This window comes from Python bivittatus, unplaced genomic scaffold, assembly GCF_059951505.1.
Source record: "Python bivittatus isolate LINGU-HERP-01145 unplaced genomic scaffold, Pbiv_v1 ctg000980_np1212, whole genome shotgun sequence".
Classification (NCBI taxonomy): Eukaryota; Metazoa; Chordata; class Lepidosauria; order Squamata; family Pythonidae; genus Python; species Python bivittatus.
In genome coordinates this window covers 65,676,920-65,697,050 of record NW_028277125.1, presented here as the reverse complement: position 1 = coordinate 65,697,050, position 20,131 = coordinate 65,676,920, and the positions used below count along the sequence as shown (strand labels likewise).

Sequence of the window (20,131 nt, the reverse complement as noted above, 5' to 3'; positions counted from 1 at the left end):
GCCCTAGAGAGAAGTATGTGGCAAGCCACTTGTGAAAACTGCAGGAGACAGTTGCTAGGAGTAAAAAATGACTTGGAAGCATGACTTTTAAGTGTGTATGTAGCATACTGTTCTACTTTCTAGTTTCTATACTTCAACTAAAAAATATGGAAACATTTTAACCGGTCACTATTATGTGTATGTACAATTTACTTGTATACCCGTATTATGGTACACAAGTTTGTACTTGTTTTGGGAAAGTTGTAGAAAACAATTTTTCCCCATGTCAGAAATTAGAGGGAACATTGATGGTGGTCACAACAGTGCAATCAAAGCTCTGCCTGTTTTTTATACATATTGCACGGGTGTCTGCCACCTCGCCCCCCCTTTTTTTACCTGCTTTCAGGTAAGCCTTAATTGTATCCAAAGCCACATGAATGGATGTGGCTTTGGATACAGCCGTGTTGGCCATAAGAAATCACTAAGCTTGTTGAGAAGCAGAGCAGAAAGAACAAGTGAGGAGGATACTTACCTCTTGGAGTTGGATGGACACACTATGACCAAAGAATGAAAGCTAGAGAGAAAAATAAAAACAAAAATAAAAACTAAAAAAAAAAAAGAGGAAAGGAAAATGGAAAGAAAAAAAAGAGATTTTAAAGCATGCCTAGTAAGAAACCAGCAATGAGTCTAGATTAAGGGATCATAGTCTGTTGAAAAGATGTGAAACGTGCTGGAATAGGAGATTTTCCAAATTTACCTGCAATTTAATGGATGTCATGTCTATTGGCATGAACAGAAGACAGACAGAGAGCGCAGGATGGTTCAGACTCCCATTTACTTTTGCTCTGACCCTACCCGTTTCTAGCACGCAATCCCCTTGGGCCCAGGAGGGAATGCAATTTCCCATTTATGGGATAGAAATTTGCAAGAAATTCTGGGAATTATAATTTGAAGGTCCCCTAACTTCATGCAAAAAATCATGGTCCATTAGTGCATCTCACCATTTTATCTACATATAGAAAACCTAAGACATTTGCAATTTCATTCACTTCTATGAGCCATTCACTGATGAGAAAAGTCATTATGTTGTGATTACTGGGATCATATTTTTATCATGTAATTCAATACCTACTGACTTAAATAAAGCTTGTTCATTTTTATGGGACTTATTTCTAGTGAAGCAAGGACATGATTGCAGCCGTTTTCTATTCAATTGTGTCTTTTCCAAATAAAATTTACTAGCTAATGAACTAGTTTGAAAGCACTAAATGCAACATTCCTTTTATTTATTTTTTAATCTTTTCTATATGATAATTCATAGTCTATGAATGTACTTATACAATTATTAATTTTATGGCTCTAGGCAGCTGGCATTACTAGCTGTAATATTTAAAACACACAAGATTTCCAGTTTTCTCATTATTTTTAGGAACATAGAACAGTGCCAGAACAACAACATGTTTTTTGTTCTATTCTGAACAGGGACAGAAGAGGAAGATTTGGGGGATTGTTGGACTTTGTTGTGGAAAGCTAGCTTAGAAGAAACCTGCAAATGTCTTGCCAGCTAGATGCAAAGTCCCAAAGAAAATAATAATATTATTCCTTCAGATCTTGGATTTTAACATTACATGTCTAAAATGTTGTATCAAATATGTGTAAATGACTACATTACTATTGTCACCCGGACATGAAAAACAAACAGTGTTGCTTTCATAGTTAGGAAGGGTATAGCAAGAACAGTACTTGGCTACAATGAAATCAATGACTGAATAATATCAATTAGACTTCATGGACAACGCTTTAATATGATGATCATTCAAGTGTATGCTCCACCCACCAACACAGAAGAAGATCATAAGTCCAATTTGAAATCAACAGAACATGTAAGCAAGATGTGCTGCTTATGATTGGAGACTGGAATGCCAAAGTGGGAAAGACAAAAGAAAAACATGTAGTTGGATTGTGTGGTTTAGGAAACTGAAATGAAGCAGGAGACCGACTTATAAATTTCTGCCACTCCAATGATTTCTTCATAGCTAACACTGTCTTCAAACAACCAAAATGATGCCTTTTTACATCGACATCACCAGATGGAGTATATAGAAATCAAATTGACTATATTATTGCTAAAAAGAGGTGGAGGAGCTCAATTATAGCATCAAAGATATGGCCAGGTGCTGACTGTGGAACAGGCCATGAACTGCTCATATGCAAACTCCAAGTTAAGCTGAAGAAAAAGAAGAAAGCCAGTCAGTTTCCACGATATGATCTTGAACATATACCCACAATTTTGAAGGAGGACACCAGAAATCGCTTTGAAGTCCTGAACTTCACTGATAGGGAATTATGGAATGAACTTAAAGAAGTTGTTAAGGATGAATGTGAAAAGAGACTGCCAAAAATGAAGAAAGAAAAGAAAGCAAACCATGGAAATTGCTAAGAAGAGAAGAGAAGAGAAGCCAAAGCCAAGAAAGACAAAAATCTCAGAAAGGAATTTAACAAAGAGTTTCAGAGAGCTGTTAGAAAAGACAAGAAGCAATACTACAACAACATCTGTAAATAAATTCAAGATGGAAACAGGCATGGAAAAACAAGCAAAGTCTTTCAAAAGATCTCTGAACTCAGAAGGAGGTTCCAACCTCAAATTGGTATGCTAAAGGACACCAGTGGACAAATAGTAACCAATTCAAAGGAGATCAAAGGAAGATGGAAAGAGTATACTGAAACACTATACAGTAGACACACCAACATCCAAGATACCTTAGAAGATACTCCTTATTTACAAGAGCCTCTAGTACTAGAAGATGAAGTTATATCAGCAGTCTGGTCATTACCAAGTTGGAAGGCTACAGAAACTGATGGAATACCCACTGAAATATGGCAAGCAATAGAAGAAGAATCAATCAAAGTTCTAACTAAGTTATGCCAGTAAATCTGGAAAACAATACAGTGGCCAACCAATTGGAAGAGGTCAATCTATGTTCCAATACCAAAACAAGGAGGCTAAACATAATGTGCAAACTATTGTACAATATCCTGAATTTCACATGCTAGCAAAATAATGCTTAGGATCATGCAAAACAGATTAGAGCCCCACATAGAAAAAGAGATGCCAGATGTTCAACTTGGCTTTAGAAAAGGCTGAGGAACAGGAGGCATTATTCCTGATGCACCCTGGATAATTGAGAAAGCCAAAGAATACCAAAAAGAAGTCAGTAAGTGCTTCATCGATTATGGAAAAGCCTTTGATTGTGTCAATCATGTCAAGCTGTGGAAAGCTCTCAGAAAAATGGGAACCTCAGAACATCTCATTGTCCTCATGAGAAACTGTATGTATGTATGTATGTATGTATGTATGTATGTATGTATGTATGTATGTCAGGAAGCCACAGTAGAGACAACGTGGCAGAACAGAGTGGCTCCAGGTTGGCAAAGGAGTATGACAAGGCTGCATACTCTCTCATCTATTCAAGCCATATGCTGAATATATATTAAGGGAAGCTAGATTGGAAGAAGATGAGCATGGTTTTAAAACTGGAGGAAGAAACATCAGTAACCTGTGCTATGCTGATGACACTGCCCTGATAGCCAAAAATGAAAAGGATCTGCAAGCCTTAGTACTAAAAGTCAAAGAGCACAGTGAAAAAATGGGACTAAAATTAACCAGCCTTAGAATTGGCAACAAAGATATCAAAATGGTGGATAGGTTCTGCCTTTTAGGATCAACCATTAACAGTAAAGGAACAAGCAGTCAAGAAATACACTGCAGACTAGCACTTGGTAGAGCAGCCATGAAGGCCTTGGAAAAGATATTCAAATGCCATGATGTGTCTATACCTACAAAGATCAGAATCGTGCAAACCATGGTATTCCCTGTGACACTCTATGGAAGTGAAAGTTGAATTTTAAAGATGCAGGATAGGAAGAGTATTGATGCCTTTGAACTGTGGTGTTGGAGAAGACTCCTGAGAACTCTATGGACAGCCAAGAAAACAAACCAATGGATCATCAGACAAATCAACCCAGAGTTCTCACTCGAGGCACAAATGACCAGGCTCAAAGTATCCTACATTATGCAAAGACCCAGCTCTCTGGAAAAGGGTCTGATGCTAGGAAAGGTGGAAGGAAAGAGTAGAGGACAACGAGCAGCAAGGTGGCTAGCTGAGTTACAGTGGCGATGAGTGCACCATTGGGAGACTTGAAAGAACAAGTTAGGGATAGATCATCATGGAGAAGATATATCTATGTAGTCGCTAGGAGTCAAAAACGACTTGATGATCAATCAATCTATTATTGTCAAAAGAATCTTCTGGGTTTTGCTGCAGGAGACATATAGTCACATCTCTATTGCATTTTTATGTAGTGTATTATCTTGCTTTAAAGAGTTGCTGGCAGGTGCTGGGTACAAAGGATGTAGTAATGTAATGTTGGATATCCAAAGCAAATTCTGTCCAGTCAAGCTCAGAGGAAGAATGTCCTGCATTCAAGGAGATTTCTCAAACCCAGCATCTTGTTGTATACACTTTTTAAAAAAATATAGCTTTGGGTCATCATTCAAGCTTTTTAATGTTTTAATCATACCTTTTCTTCCAATTCCTTTATTTGTCTTTTTTGAGCTTCAATTCTTTCTTCTAGCTCCTTAATTCTCTGTAAAAATTAGAATTATGTATGAATACTATATTTTTAGACTTTTATTTAAGCCCAGTTCTGATTCTTTGGTATGCTGTACTTTTGTGGGGAGAGGGGATTTGAAGGGGACAGGCACCCTGGTAGGATGGGGAGATGCACACCCTATGAAGTAGCAGAGCCAAACTGTGCTCTAAGTAGGTCCCACCTAAAGTTACATTAGTGAGCATTATTGCAAAATAGGGAAGTATGTTAATAAAAGTTGGTATCGTTGGTAGGAAAACAAGTCATGGGAATCTTCAACATTCCATGGATGGAAGATGGGACCAACCTTTGAAACATTCTTGGGCTTTGGGCTATGATATGCTCACAATTAATACACTAAGTCACACTGTGACCATTACAAGGTCTGCAACCATTAAGGCTGTGGAAGTGACTATGCATGAAATGGAGTGCTGTGGCTGAGGACAACTCGTATCCCTATGGCTGGTTGTTCCTGCTTATCCAGTTCCTTAAACAGAGCCTTTTAAATCAAATTTAATATAAAACAAGTAACAGTATAAACAAAACACAAGTGAGAGTCATTGCTCTTCTTCCAGGAAGCATTCTTAGTGGCACAATATCCTATATCACCATACCTGTTGCGCATGTTGAATATGCTCCATCCTTTCTCGGAGAATCTGAGAATCCCTTTCTCGGAGTTCACTCATAACCTGCCGTTTCCATTGTTCCACAGCATTTTTCAACTTTTCTCTCTCTTCTTCTGAAAGTATTTCTGACATTTTGGCTCCAGCCTCCTGCTGTAGAGCATCATATAGCATGGCTTCCAATTCCAAAATGTGCTGAATAAATGAAGAATCAAGCTACTTTATTCACATTAGGTTTGGGTGATGGTGGGGGTTTAATATAGCAAATATCTTTATTACGGTCTTTGACCAGCCTTGGTTTAATATATTTTGTGACTCTCTGCTCCGCTGTTCCTTGCCTTTCATTCTATATTAACGCTAGCATTATTATTCTAAAATGCCGATGGTGACAGAATGAAAAGCTTAGTGTGAAGTAAAAATATATGTTTTATGTGTGAGGAAAGTTTGAAATTATTCCAGTTGTGTTGGATTTCTCCTAATTCTTTTTAATGGCAATCTAATACAGTAACACAATAAACCTAGTAAGATAGGTGACTCTTGGTTTGAAAAAACCTTTGGAGAAGTTCCATATTATGGGCACTTTCTCATCCCACTTACTCAGGTTTTGTCTCTGGGTCCATTATTCATCCCTGCATACAAGTGAGTGGAAAGTGACAGTTTTACCAGCTCACTTTACTTGTTTTGCTAGTGGGGAGAGGGCGGGGGCTTGAAGTGTCATATGAGGGCACTTCTGATAAAGAGAAGGAGAATTCTTGTAAGAGAAAAATATTGTTCTTGTAGGATTTTTTTTCTGTTTCTTTACAAAAAAGCCAAAACACGGGCAGGATGGAATGGAAATATCCAGGAATCTACCTCAGCTGTACTCTTTTTCCTTTAGGAAAACACCCACCAGCTCTTATGTCCTATCCCTCCTCCTTACTGCCTTTCCAGACTCATTTCCTTTCCTGATGCAGAGAGAGTCGTATACTGCCTCCTGGAGCAGCTGAACAAGACAGGCCGTAGTTCAAATAGTCTCAGCCAGAACGTTATCCTCTCAGAGAACATGACAGCTGGCCTCTTCTCTTGCCTCCATCTTCAATACTGTACTAAAGTTATTTTGTACAGAACTCATCTATTTAAAGCTCAATCACAACCAACAAATCCTTTTTAAATGACTCAGTCCTTACTCAATATTCCAAGTTCTTAGAAAAGGAGTTATAACTTAAACCCACTTGTGGTCCCTTTTCCTAACATAAATGAGAGTACTGTAGAGAGATGTGAAATATAGCACTCATTGATGGCACCACTAGATGGTGCCCACATTCTCACTCCTAAGTATACATATGGTTATGTAGCCTAAAGTCTTATATGCCTTCTAAATCTTGCAACATTTCTTATTTTCTCTCACACAATTTCATTAGATTTGGCTCATTTAATGTTTTTTAATGTTTTGGTACCCACAATACTGTGCATAATAATATAATTATGCCTGCTGCTCAAAAAGATTGCTGACTCCTGGTATAGAGGTAGATCTCTCATGGCCTATCTACTCTCTGACCTACACACAACCTTGTTTGTAAGGCAGAAGTGACATAGAACAAGCACTTGGACAAGGCTGCCTTCTTCTTTATGGACTGGTTGGTGCTATGAATGGCTGAAGGTAGATCTGACCCAATGTCAGAGGTGTCTGCAGGGTGTGGTTTAAAAATTCAAGATGGTGGCTGCGATGGTGCAATCAAAGTTCTATCATGTTTTATGGGTGTCACATGTGGAACCCACATAAAAAACAGGTAGAAGATTGATTACATCACTGCAGTTGCCATCTTGACTTTTTTTTTTACCACATCCTGCAGTCATCCCTGCTCAGTGCCTTTGAAGAATGATGAAATATTATTGGACAAGTATTACTGTATGTTTGCTGTATTAAAAAAAATGCGTTGACATATGAATGTAGGAAGGATATGAATGCAAAAATGTAATTTTTTTTCTCTTTGGTGGTGCTTCCAAAGACAGCGTTCACTGTATGGCCTATCAGCTAACATTGTTGAGCTATTCCATCATTTCTACATTAACCACTTCTCTTTTTTTTAGATTTTTTTTATCCCACCTTTATTATTTTTATAAATAACTCAAGGCAGCCAAGAAACCTAGTACTCCTTCCTCCTCCTATTTTCCCCCCAGCAACAACAACTCTGTGAGGTAAGTTGGGCTGGGAGCGAGTGACTGGCCCAAAGTCACCCAGCTTTTTAAACTCTTTTTTTTTCCTGCTAAGGGCAATAATTCTACACCCATGCTTGAAATGAATGGGGTATACAGAGAATACCTCTCCTAGATGGGATCAAAACATCATCATCATCATCATCATCATCATATTGCAGAATGAATATCACATTTCAAAGTCCAAAAATAGCACAGAAAACTTTTATTCATGAGCTAGGCAAAAAATGGAGATATTTCCGTATCTCTGCAATGTTTCCAAGGGAATGCTCCATGGCACGGGTTTCCCAGTGATGATACAGCAATCTTCTCCATGTGAATTATTTAAAGCCTGTGGGGACCTTTCTTTTCATGCTCCATTTTGTAATCCATGATATATGATTAGGTGCCGAGTGGAGCATGACAACAAACTCTCAATGGATTAAAAATGGAACTTGAGTAAGAGCGAGCGCGCAAGCAAGCACAAAAGAGCACAAAGGGTTAATCTGCTATGGTTACATAAAAGTCATTAAATTGTGGCTTTTCAAGCTGGCAGTGACAAAAATCTGAGCTGCCCAATATTTTTACCAAGCAAGTTCCGCTCACGTTCATCTGATTCATCTGAACCATTCTTCATAGTTTTCTGCCCTATTATATAATTGTGTATAAAGTATGTATACTTCTCTATCAGGGAATAGGGAAGATTTCATTAAGGCTCCATGGCATAGACGAGGAGGGGAAACCTAACCATGCCTTCCTGAGCTGAAGTCCTGATCAAAACACCCTCTCCCAGAATCTACTAGTTTCACACAGAAAAACATCCATAGATATTGGGGATTGCGTCCAGAAGTCTTGCACTGAAGTTGAAAAAGGAGAGAGTCTCTCCCTACCTGCTCTAATCCCAACTGCTCCCCCGGAAACTGATTCTCATATAATCAAATTACACTAAAAAGGTCAGAAACAGATTTCTTGTCTAATGATTGGTTTCAGATACAGTACAGTATGGGCCAATCTGACAGATCTGCCACCAAACTCCTGGGAATTAAAATCTCTGCATGCCAAGTCCCAAATGTAATATGTGTTCAGCATCTGTAGCATGTTAACTTGCATTAATGAATCTTTTACACCGAACGCATGGTCACTAAGGTACAAAACCTTTCAAGCTATGTGTCCCAAAGATTTAAAAGAGGCTCTCAGAATAATTTAGCTTTAAGGATCGCAGCAAGAACTCTTGCTTTCTGATAGGTCCTTCGGATGGTTCATCCTAAAGATGAACCAAAATAAATTTTGTCCATGGACTTTCATACCTACCTTGTGTGCTTGATCTAAAGACTGCTTCCTGAAATCCAGCTCATCATCCAGATACCCCTTTTGTTTACTAAATAGGTCCTAAAAACAGAGAGATTGGGGTTATACTGATTCTGCCAGGAAGTACAATACGTAGCCACTGATTTTAATTGATTGATGAATCCTTACACTACCTTTTCATTTTCTAGGTCTATCATCTTTTGCTGAAGTGCTGATTCTGTAACTTCTATCTGCTGCAGCCACTGTAGAGAAATGAAGAAAGATCAGATTCAGATAAGCATATCAAACACAAGACGAGGCTTCACTACGCAACTCTGATTATTGCTTTTATAACAAAATACCTCAGTACGCTTGGTATCTCTAAGCCTGGCAATTCAGCTATAATCATCCAATTTCAGCATTGTGATTTAGCAAAGATAATCTGATCTTTGGATCCAATCCTGCACACAAACGAGCTGAACATAATGCCCCTATATTTATATTGTCATCATAAACTAATAGTAAACCTAAGTTATCAGTATGATATTTATGCACCCAAATCAAGGCTACTAAGGCACTTCCATTTTACAAAAGCAAAGAAAAATATTTAGGCTAATGGAACTGTGCGAAACTGGGCACTAATCAGCAGTTAGAGATTCCAAAATAACTGTTGAGAAGAGGGAACGGAACATTAGGGAAAGGGGAAACAGCATGAATTATCTTTAAAGATACTGGCTATGAACACACCACTCTGCTTCATTTTGTTGCTGATCCCATTCATATCAATTTAATAGCTATAGATATTTATAAGGAATTTGATTGGAAATGGAATTTACAGCTTTAGTTATTCTATTAATCCACTTTGGTTACTCCACCCCTGCATCCCAGCAACAATACATCAGACATATATTCCTTAATCCAGACAGAATTTGTTCTGTATGGTGCAGAATATGACTTGAGAGCCACCCTACTATTTATGCTGGTGACATGGAGCTCTGAAAATCATTTTCAGGCAATGATAAAAGCAATTTGTAGGACCAAATGTTAGATATGTTTTTGAAGGCAAGGTTAATGAGGAAGTCAAATCTGTTACATTTGCTGTCCTTCTATAAATCATTGTAGTGTTGCATCAGAAAATAACAGTTATGCTAAAGTAATTGAACACTGAATCCCTCTTAGCGAAACAACATTGCTGTTACCTTTTCTGCCAGGGTCAAAACTGTCCGTGCTTGTATGACTACAACTTGCTCATCGTTTGTTAAGTTCTGCATTAAGAGCAGAATAAAAGTATTATCATACCACACATCTCGGCATTGTTTTCCTGTTTCCAAGGCTACTCTTGCACTGAATATTTAAACATTTCTTAAAACTACAAATCAAAAGTAGTACTTTCTTAGGATAGTACTGGTTGTAAATTCAAGATAACCCATGATTATGAGGTGTTGAATAGAATTGGTCTCTACAATCTACTTCAGATGTAATACATACATGTGGACCTACTCCATTACTGAAGTATCAAATATGAATTCTCAACAAATACATTTGTAAAGAAACACGGTGATGATGATGTAGTAAATAAATAATATTATTTATCTACTACATTTTTATTTACTACATTGTTTGTTATTTATTTAAGTTTGTTCACTTCCAGATATTAGAACTTAGAAATCTGGAAAAGCAATAGATATTCATAGTGAATTACATCTCTGTCTGATTTTGTGAGACAATACATGGAACAGGTCTGTTGCCTCCAGAAGTGATTTGAAGGTGACTTGAAAACAGGCTTTTCATTTGTTTATGAGAAGCTCTTCTGCACCATTTTTTCCCCCTTCCCTACTTCACAAAAGATGTGGAGCTCTCCAATCATCTTCTCTGAAAATGATTGCCTATCGGTCGCATTGAATATCCACCCACAAAAACCTCAGTAGTTGCAAATTAATCAGGGGGAGGAAATGAGAAACCTAATTTACGACCCACCCTGCTTCCCTCTCATCACTGTAAATCTACAAACTGCTGATGCTGAGAAGCTTATAAAGATGTTCTGGTAGATTGCAAGTGCAGTATGCATTCTGATAAATCTTGGCAAAACAGCAAGCCTGCCCTTTCGAATGATCTCCCGCACTCCGAATAGTCAGTGGGCCCCAGCCCCTGCTGGTGCTTAGAAAGGCCTAAAAATGTGACTATTCCCCCAAAGGTTGGGGCTGGGATGAATACGTTCACAACAAGAGAGGGTGTGAATGTGAGCCAGTTTGCCTCTTACTGATTTTTACGGCTGATTGTTGATTGCTGTTTTTATCTTGATTATTTCCCGCAAGTTGCCAGGATCACACTGTTCACATTGGGCAGCTATATAAATTATTTAAACAAATTTTTAAAAAAATCAGGAAAGGGAAGGGTGTAAAATTAAGGCTCAGACACACATACTCCTCCTAATGAAGGAAAAGGCCAGCTTGCTTTGCGTCTAATTAGATGTTGCCCTGACTTATTGGGGAAATTAAATGGCGCAATTGGCAGCAATTGTCATGGAGGCTCTGGAAAAGGGTTTGGGGCCAGATGAAGCCCGTGGGATTGTGCAGACCATGCCAACATAAACAAAATTAATTCATTTCAGTTAGGCTTCTGTCTCAAACTATAGTATGTTCTGAAATACAATTCTCTATACAATTAAAAGATTTAAAAGAGAAGGAAAAGTAGCAAAGAATAGTAAAACACCAGCAAAACATGCGTAAAGGAAATCCAATACCCATATTACAATATTAAAATAGCATGTGAACTACCTTAGGCCAGGCATAAGTAACTTTACTGTGCCTGGAAATTACTTTCCATGTTGTGTGTTGCTTGAAAGGCAGAGAAAGCACATCTGGTGACGTCGTCATCGTCATGATACACACAGCACTCCTAAAATTGACTCTGTCCATTCTGAGTGCTTCTGATAGGATATTGGGAGAGGTGATAGTGGCCTGCAGACTACTGCTTGCCAACTTCTGCCTTATTCTATAAGGCAGTGGTAAGGGCGTGGGGAGTAGTATAATGATTGTTAGTATGATGGTATCACAAGAGTGGATGATGAAAGGGTTAATGCATCTGTTTCAGCCCTTAGCTACCCCATCCAGACAAAAATATCTAACCCTCCCCCAAACCCTAATCCAGTGGTTCTCAACTTTGGCAACTTTAAGATGTGTGGACTTCAGCTCCCAGAATTCCCCTCCTAGCATGCATTTTTGCTCTGTCTATTTCAGAGGGGTTCCAGGGGCCTGGGATATTGCATGTGACCTGGGTCTGTCCAACCCTGATTTATAAGATATTATTGGCATACTGTACAAACTAAGTGTGTGGAAGTATTGGTCTGAAACCAATACCTGTCCCTGACAAAATGTCACTTAATTATAACAAATATAAATAATTGCAAGTGCATTTAATGCAAAAGAACAAAACACATTAGCTAAAACATGCACAATTAATTAAAGGAACATACACTTACGGCGTTATCCCCTAAAATATCCAGTTTTTTCATCAACTCTGCTACTAGTATATCCTAATAGGAGAGAAGTATATAGGGAACAGCATGTGAAAAGAACATGATATTATACGAAGTTAGAAGCAAAAATAAAAACTGCAACAAGAGCAACTGGAAATTACTTACTGTTACACCTTCTGCCTCACAATAGGTTTGGAGGGGACTTTTCCCTTCCGTAAAAGGAATGTGATGAAAATTGATGGCTGGTGATCTTCTTTCTCTCTCCTATAATCAAATCATGTGTGCAAAAAAGGAGTGGCTTATGGCTGACAATATGATTTTATTAGTAAATTTTCCAATGTAAGCTACCAAAAAAAAACAAAAACAAAATCAAATATATAAATTGATAAATTAGAAGCTTTGTTTAAGGATTGGTTTTGGGCATTTTGGGTTGCATCCAGAGTGTGCTATGCTTTAAATACAGCAGTGAAGCATATACATACGAAGAAAAATATTGCTATGAATGTGGTATTTGATATAAAACCCTGCTTTTCTTAGCCTTCATCAATATGTTGCAAACGCAGCCTTGCAGACTGTAGATGAGCCTTGTCTGAACTGGTGGTGTCTTATAGATCTGTTGGACTTTATGTAGCAATCAGGTGGGGAAGCTGCCTTACAGGAGATTTATTCTAGTCCTAACCCCATTTCATACTGCTTAGGGGAGGACCAAAAACTCCAGGAATATTTGCATGCTAATATGAGGATCTTTCCACATAGGACAGTGGTAATCCAGGATTAGCTCTGTCCTCCCATGTTCCTGCAATCCTATGGGATTCCAGCAGATTTCAGAAGGTACTTAACTCCACTGCTGTTCCAGAAGAAACACTCACACACACAAAGATATTGTTATATTTCCTCTTAGCCGACAAGCAGATTGTTGCTTTTGGCTGGGAAGTCCCACCTCATCATGCTGCCGGGACTTTTCCTTATGATTCTTGGAATTTTTCTTCTCCACCTTAGGTGAAGGTGGCTTTGTGCCTATAACTCTAGGTAGCTTTGCTGCATCCCTCCATAGTGGCTGGTTTCTTGATGCTGCTTTCCTTTCTTTTTTCCTCATCACAAAAAGCAAACTTGATGAGGGGTGAATAAAAAAGAGGGCAGCCACTGTGAGCTGCCATTTTTAGCCCTTTACCACTGGCCAGAGGGAAATTGTCAGGACATTAAAGAACTGCTATACAGTATCACAAAAATGCTCCTGACAGTTTGGTGGCTAAGTGGAAAGAGCTAAGACAAAAAACTTCAATTTTCCCCCAAATAAGTAATACCGTGTTGATGTTTCTAATATGCTGGGAATACAAAGTCTGAGACCTTTAGGTTTTCCTCGCTTTCACTGTAAACTCTAATCATATGGGTTGTGTACCTTGGTCTCTGTCAGAACCTTAACAAGGATAGATATGAAGACAGACCAAAGTGATGAATGTAATACCTCATGGACCACCAGATGGCATCAGTTTTGATTCTGGGGCAACCTTCATCCTTACCAAAGAGAAGGAAAGATTTATTGAACTAGGTTCTAGATATAAATCTGCCATTTATTTAGCAGATGGACACAAATTGCTGTCAGCTAGTAGAGGCACAGTGAAATTCCATTGTGCATCAAGTACAGGAAAGGTGTTCAATTTTACTAATAAAGATGTATTGTATGTCCTGAATCAGGAGTCACATCTGCTTTCAGTTAAGCTGGCTCTCAGTCTTAGTGCGCTGGGATTTCTGTGGGCCAATGCAAATTGCTGCACCAAGTGGAAATAAATACCTACTGACTTTTTATCAGTGATTTTCCCATCTTTTTCTTTTGCTACCTGGTCAGTGAAAAACATTCAAAGAAGATGTGGCTTTAGTAAGCAATACATTTGGGAGAAAACTGCACAGGTTATTGCAAGGGGGGGGCAAATATATGGCAGGCAAAAGTACCTGAAAGAGCAAGGGATTGTGCATGATACTACCTGGAACAGAACAGTGTAGCAGAAAGGAAAAATGGTTTCCTGACTGAAATGATGAGGTGCTTGCAGCAAAATGCAGAACTTGCTGAAAAATATTGGGGAGAGGCAACTACTTGTAAAACTAACTCCCAATAAAAGCTACAGATGCAAAAATACATGAACTATAGGACGGAAGGACACCCAGTCTAGCACACATAAACATTTAGTTCTAAAATGGGTGCATGTGTGCCAAAAGAAAAGACAACCAAGGTGAACTGCAGATGTGAAGAAGGAGTAATGGTTGGATTCTCATAATGCGGCAAAAAATACAAGATCCTGGATCCTACCATGCAAACTATTAAAATATGCAGTGATAATCATTTTGACAAAAGGAAAAAAAAAAGGAATGAAGCTTTTGTTTCCTATCTCTAGGTAAACAGCAAGCAGAGACCCTGAGTTTTTAATCACATGCCTGGAATTTGACTGCATGTTAGAGCCAGAAGGGGAAACTGAGGCACTGAGGCCAGAGACTTTGGGACACCCAACAAAGAGGCTTCACCATAAATGTTTTCCTATTTTGCTAAGAGGGAGCACATGGAAGAACCCCACACATAGAAGAACACTGAAAGGGTGTCAGCCACTGAAGAAGACAAATGGAGAATTGATGAGGAGATTTGAAGCACTTCACAAGTGTGATATCTGGAAACTTGTCAGGCTACCTTCAGGGAAAAAAACTCTGGGATGCAAGTGGGTTTTCAAGATCAGGTAGATGCAGACAAGGAGGTACAGCACCATAGAGTCAGATGAAAGGATACACCCAGAAGATAGATAAGGATTATGATGACAGTTTTGGTCCAATACTCAAGCATAACTCCATAAGGAAATCGCTCAGCATAACAGCAGCAAAAGATACTACATTCAACAGCCACCTGGATTTGAGGAACCAGGAAAAAAAGATTTTGTGTCTAAGCTTCAGGACAGTTCAAGACAGAACTGAAAAGCTGAACCAGATGCATGTCAAGCAAGGTTTCATGCAAGATAAAGCTGATCTTCGCCTTTCCTCCAGATTCAGGAACAACAGATGGCCATACATTCTCATCTGTCTGGATGATCTGGTCATCTGTTACCAAAATAAGGATAGCCAAGTGATTGTAAAGAACCTTAACAAAGAAACAGAGGTGAAAGAACTGGGAAGCATCTTGTACTGTCTCAGTACCCAGACCAGAAGTTTTCATCAACCCAAAGACAAAAGATAAAAGATCTTTAGGCCTATACCTGTTATTACCTTCCTTTTGAAGGTAATAACAGGTATTACCTTCAATTTTTGCCAAGTTTTCAAAATCCTGAACTGTAATTTTTAATGGCGTAAATCAAATTAGATTTTAGCTGCATATGAGAAAGCATGACTGAGTGGGGAAGGGGGAGACCACAAATGTAATTGCTTAATTTCAGTCCTTAATGTAGTTTTGGGGAAGCAGGGACAGTGGTGAGATTGGGTTGGCATGATGTACAGACTCACGATACTCATTCATGATGTTCCTTCAAAGGCATCACTTCCACAGACAAAAGGGTGTGTGTGTGTCAAAGGACAAGATGGAATATGTATTTGTTACTTATGTTCAAAGCTGCTTAGACCTATTATACAGCAGGCTGCACATCCACTGGTTGTTATGATAAAAGGCAAAATTAGTCTAATCTAAAGCTGGCTGAGGGATGATGGAAGTTATAGTCTGACACATCTGAAGACCATTTCACATCCGAAGAGGAAGACTCATAAAGCCATAGTTTAATATGGCCTATGCAAGCTAAAGCTAATGAAAGGAAATGTCAGGCTTACATTGATCCCCTCAGAAGCATTTGCTTCCACTTAACATAGCTTGCCATGTCATCCTGCCATGGGGTTGCAGTTATAAACATGGTTATTTCAACATGCCCGTGCTAGAAAACACAATTTGTGTTGTTTGAAATGATGATCCAACAGAAGGAAGGGGAGAAGTAGGAGCCTGAAATTCATGTGTAATGCCAAACTACACTTGGCAAACCAGAATATACATAAACCTAATACATGAATTAGTCCAATATTTGGAACCACATAATTGATGTAATCATGCCTTTCATTGAAGCTATTCTGGCTGAATTTCCTAGATGACATCCTATACTCTAATGACATCCCATGAGCTATAGTGAATGAGGAACACATGACAAAACTCGAAAGCATGACAGAACTTGAAAACTTCTAGTACCTACTTACCTCAAGTTCCAATATTCTAAATTCCAAGAGTTCATTTTGATCTTTAGCATCCTGAACATCATGCTTTAACCGAGCCTCTTCTGCCTCCATCTGTTTTATCTAGAAAAGCAAAAGGATTTTTCCTTTTTTAATTTTGTCAACAATTTTTTTTTAAATTACACTTAGCTTCCATAACCAGTGACTACAGAGCTGGTTATGGAAGCTAAGAATGTGAGCTCTAATACGTATTGCCTCAACCATTAACTCAATGATAATACTTTACCAAGTCACCATTGCTCAACCTCACACTTCCATATGTAGGTGGAAATGTGTTAAAATACTAACACATTTTAAAAACAAATTTCAGAGCTAAGGTATACATGATCTGTGAACACTGGAAAGGCTGAATGTGTTGTTATTCAAAAAAAAAAATAAAAGTCACAGATTTGTAGTTCATGTTTTTCTTATTTTAACCTTTAGAATTGAAGATGTCTAAACAACATTGAAAATGCAAAAAATACCATTTCTGTTTCATGACAATTTTTCTGTAAGTCTGTTATGGACTCATTTAAATTATGTATCCTTTTGATGAGGGGGGAGTTTACAAAATATATACATACAATGTTTCATTAGGATTTTTCTTAATCTTTAGTGACATATTCACACTTACTTTTAAGTTTCATATGAAAACAGAAGGTACCTTTTCCACAAGCTCTTGGTTTCTTTTGTATAAAGCCTGCTTTTCTTCAATCCACTTCATGTCCTTAAATAAATAAATAAATAAATAAATAAATAAATAAATAAATAAAGAAAGAAAGAAAGAAAGAAAGAAAGAAAGAAAGAAAGAAAGAAAGAAAGAAAGAGCCGGGAAACACCATGGATGTTTTAAAAAGGCAAAACATTTGAAGAGAGCACATATGTGCCTAAGAACCAAGGGAAGCACAGCTGAAACTTGGCTTTCTGATTTGGCTTCAGCAGTTTCTAGAAAAAAACACAACATGACTTTCCAACAGCAAACAATCTGTCTTTTGAAGAATGCTGAAATGAAATACACCCTCCTGAAGAGCTTTAGCCACAGTTTTGGAGTGCCCTCTTCAATGAATTATAGACCCAATTTACAAGGATAGCAGCCTTCAGAAGAACAGGAAGCAACAAAATCCAGGATAAACAATACGAGAAGCAGGTTTGGTGTCTACTTTTACTAAGTGATCCTTCCCCTGATATCGTCTGGATGTGTTTGCATTGCAGTTCCCGCGACTGCCCGTGTCTTTTGTTCTTATATGAGCTTTTAAGAGAAAGCTTTTAACGTAGGTGTAAGGTGCACACAGCATATTCATTCCCTGTATTTTATGTCTCTTTTTCACTAGCTTGGGGAATAGCTGTTTCTCATTGAAATGGGAATTAATTGGCTTAAACTCACAGACAATGGGAATTTTTAGCTCAATGAGTATCTGCACATAAACTATGAATTATTAGAATGACAAGCATCAAAGATCAATAGTATAATTCATTCAGAGAAAGAGAGAGGCATAAAAATGGAAAAATAATCATTCACACATGAAAGAAAACATGATTTGGTGAAGGTTGGCACATTATCTGATACACTAGTTCTAAATAGCCTAATTTAAAGCTAGAAAAGACCTAAAGTTAGGAAAATTATTTTAACTTAGATAAAGAGAGGGGAAATATGGGATTACCAGTTGTGATGGATAAAGACACACTAAGGAAAAGTTGAGCTGCTGAATAGACTGAGGAAAGGTGGGGCAAAACATATAAGAAGAAAAATAGAGGAAACAGAGCAAGAACAGAACATTATCCGTTCAAGAGAAGGAGCAAACACACAGGACTATGTTTCTGGATTGTACACAGATAATAATACATACAAGCTACTTTCCAAAATCTCAGTTTATAGCCAAAACTGCTCTGAAAACTCTATGAGGCAAAGAACTAAGCTATGGATTTACTACAGTGGGGCAAAAGAGTATTTAGTCAGCCACCAATTGTGCAGGTTCTCCCACTTAAAAAGATGAGAGAAGCCTGTAATTTTCATCATAGGTATACCTCAACTATGAGAGACAAAAGGGGGAAAAAAATCCAGAAAATCACATTGTCTGATTTTTAAAGAATTTATTTGCAAATCATGGTGGAAAATAAGTATTTGGTCAATATCAAAAGTTCATCTCAATACTTTGTTATATATCCTTTGTTGGCAATGACAGAGGTCAAACATTTTCTGTAAGTCTTCACAAGGTTTTCACACACTGTTGCTGGTATTTTGGCCCATTCCTCCATGCAGATCTCCTCTAGAGCAGTGATGTTTTGGGGCTGTCGCTGGGCAACACGGACTTTCAACTCCCTCCAAAGGTTTTCCATGGGGTTGAGATCAGGAGACTGGCTAGGCCACTCCAGGACCTTGAAATGCTTCTTACGAAGCCACTCCTTCGTTGCCCGGGCAGTGTGTTTGGGATTATTGTCATGCTGAAAGACTCAGCCACGTTTCATCTTCAATGCCTTGCTGATGGAAGGAGGTGTTCACTCAAAATCTCACGATACATGGCCCCATACATTCTTTCCTTTACACGGATCAGTCGTCCTGGTCCCTTTGCAGACAAAGAGCCCCAAAGCATGATGTTTCCACCCCCATGCTTCACAGTAGGTATGGTGTTCTTTGGATGCAACTCAGCATTCTCTTGCCTCCAAACATGACAAGTTTAGACCAAAACGTTCTACTTTGGTTTCATCTGACCATATGACATTCTCCCAATCCTCTTCTGGATCATCCAAATGCTCTCTAGCAAACTTCAGACAGGCCCAGACATGTACTGGCTTAAGCAGAGGGACACGTCTGGCACTGCAGGATTTGAGTCCCTGGCAGCATAGTGTGTTACTGATGGTAGCCTTTGTTACTTTGGTCCCAGCTCTCTGCAGGTCATTTACTAGGTCCCCCCATGTGGTTCTGGGATTTTTGCTCACCGTTCTTGTGATCATTTTAACCCCACGGGGTGAGATCTTGCATGGAGCCCCAGATCAAGGGAGATTATCAGTGGTCTTGTATGTCTTCCATTTTCTAATTATTGCTCCCACAGTTGATTTCTTCACACCAAGCTGCTTGCCTATTGCAGATTCAGTCTTCCAAGCCTGGTACAGGTCTACAATTTTGTTTCTGGTGTCCTTCGACAGCTCTTTCGTCTTGGCCATAGTGGAGTTTGGAGTGTGACTGTTTGAAGTTGGCGACAGGTGTCTTTTATACTGATAACAAGGTCAAACAGGTGCCATTATTACAGGTAACGAGTGGAAGACAGAGGAGCCTCTTAAAGAAGTAGTTACCAGTCTGTGAGAGCCAGACATCTTGCTTGTTTGTAGGTGACCAAATACTTATTTTCCACCATGATTTGCAAATAAATTCTTTAAAAATCAGACAATGTGATTTTCTGGATTTTTTTCCCATTTTGTCTCTCATAGTTGAGGTATACCTATGATGAAAATTACAGGCCTCTCTCATTTTTTTAAGTGGGAGAACTTGCACAATTGGTGGCTGACTAAATACTTTTTTGCCCCACTGTACATGCATTTCTGCAAGAAAAAGGCTTTCTCTGGAGCTATTATGATGGCAGATTGCTCCTGGAAAAGATCAAATAAGAATCAAAGGAATCTCCCCCTGGAATTGAGATTAGGCAGCAGAGGCAGTGCTTGACAAAGGAAAAGTCAAAGGCTGGGAATTAAGTAAGGCAGTGAGTAGGCAGCAAGGAGG

General features: G+C 38.6%; 1 protein-coding gene across 1 annotated transcript in view; it reads right to left on the bottom strand.

Annotated features, from left to right (window-relative positions):
* Window positions 1–533: 533 nt before the first annotated feature.
* Window positions 534–20,131, bottom strand: part of JAKMIP3 (Janus kinase and microtubule interacting protein 3) — a 116,903-nt gene continuing 97,305 nt past the window's right edge. Inside the window, exons 13-22 of the mRNA XM_025164214.2 lie at window positions 17,081–17,143; window positions 16,402–16,500; window positions 12,358–12,456; window positions 12,196–12,249; window positions 9,914–9,979; window positions 8,909–8,977; window positions 8,739–8,816; window positions 5,244–5,447; window positions 4,561–4,626; window positions 534–584 (exon numbers count right to left, since the gene is read on the bottom strand). Of these exons, the coding sequence (XP_025019982.1) occupies window positions 534–584; window positions 4,561–4,626; window positions 5,244–5,447; window positions 8,739–8,816; window positions 8,909–8,977; window positions 9,914–9,979; window positions 12,196–12,249; window positions 12,358–12,456; window positions 16,402–16,500; window positions 17,081–17,143 (849 nt within the window). The remainder of the gene's footprint in view (window positions 585–4,560; window positions 4,627–5,243; window positions 5,448–8,738; window positions 8,817–8,908; window positions 8,978–9,913; window positions 9,980–12,195; window positions 12,250–12,357; window positions 12,457–16,401; window positions 16,501–17,080; window positions 17,144–20,131) is intronic.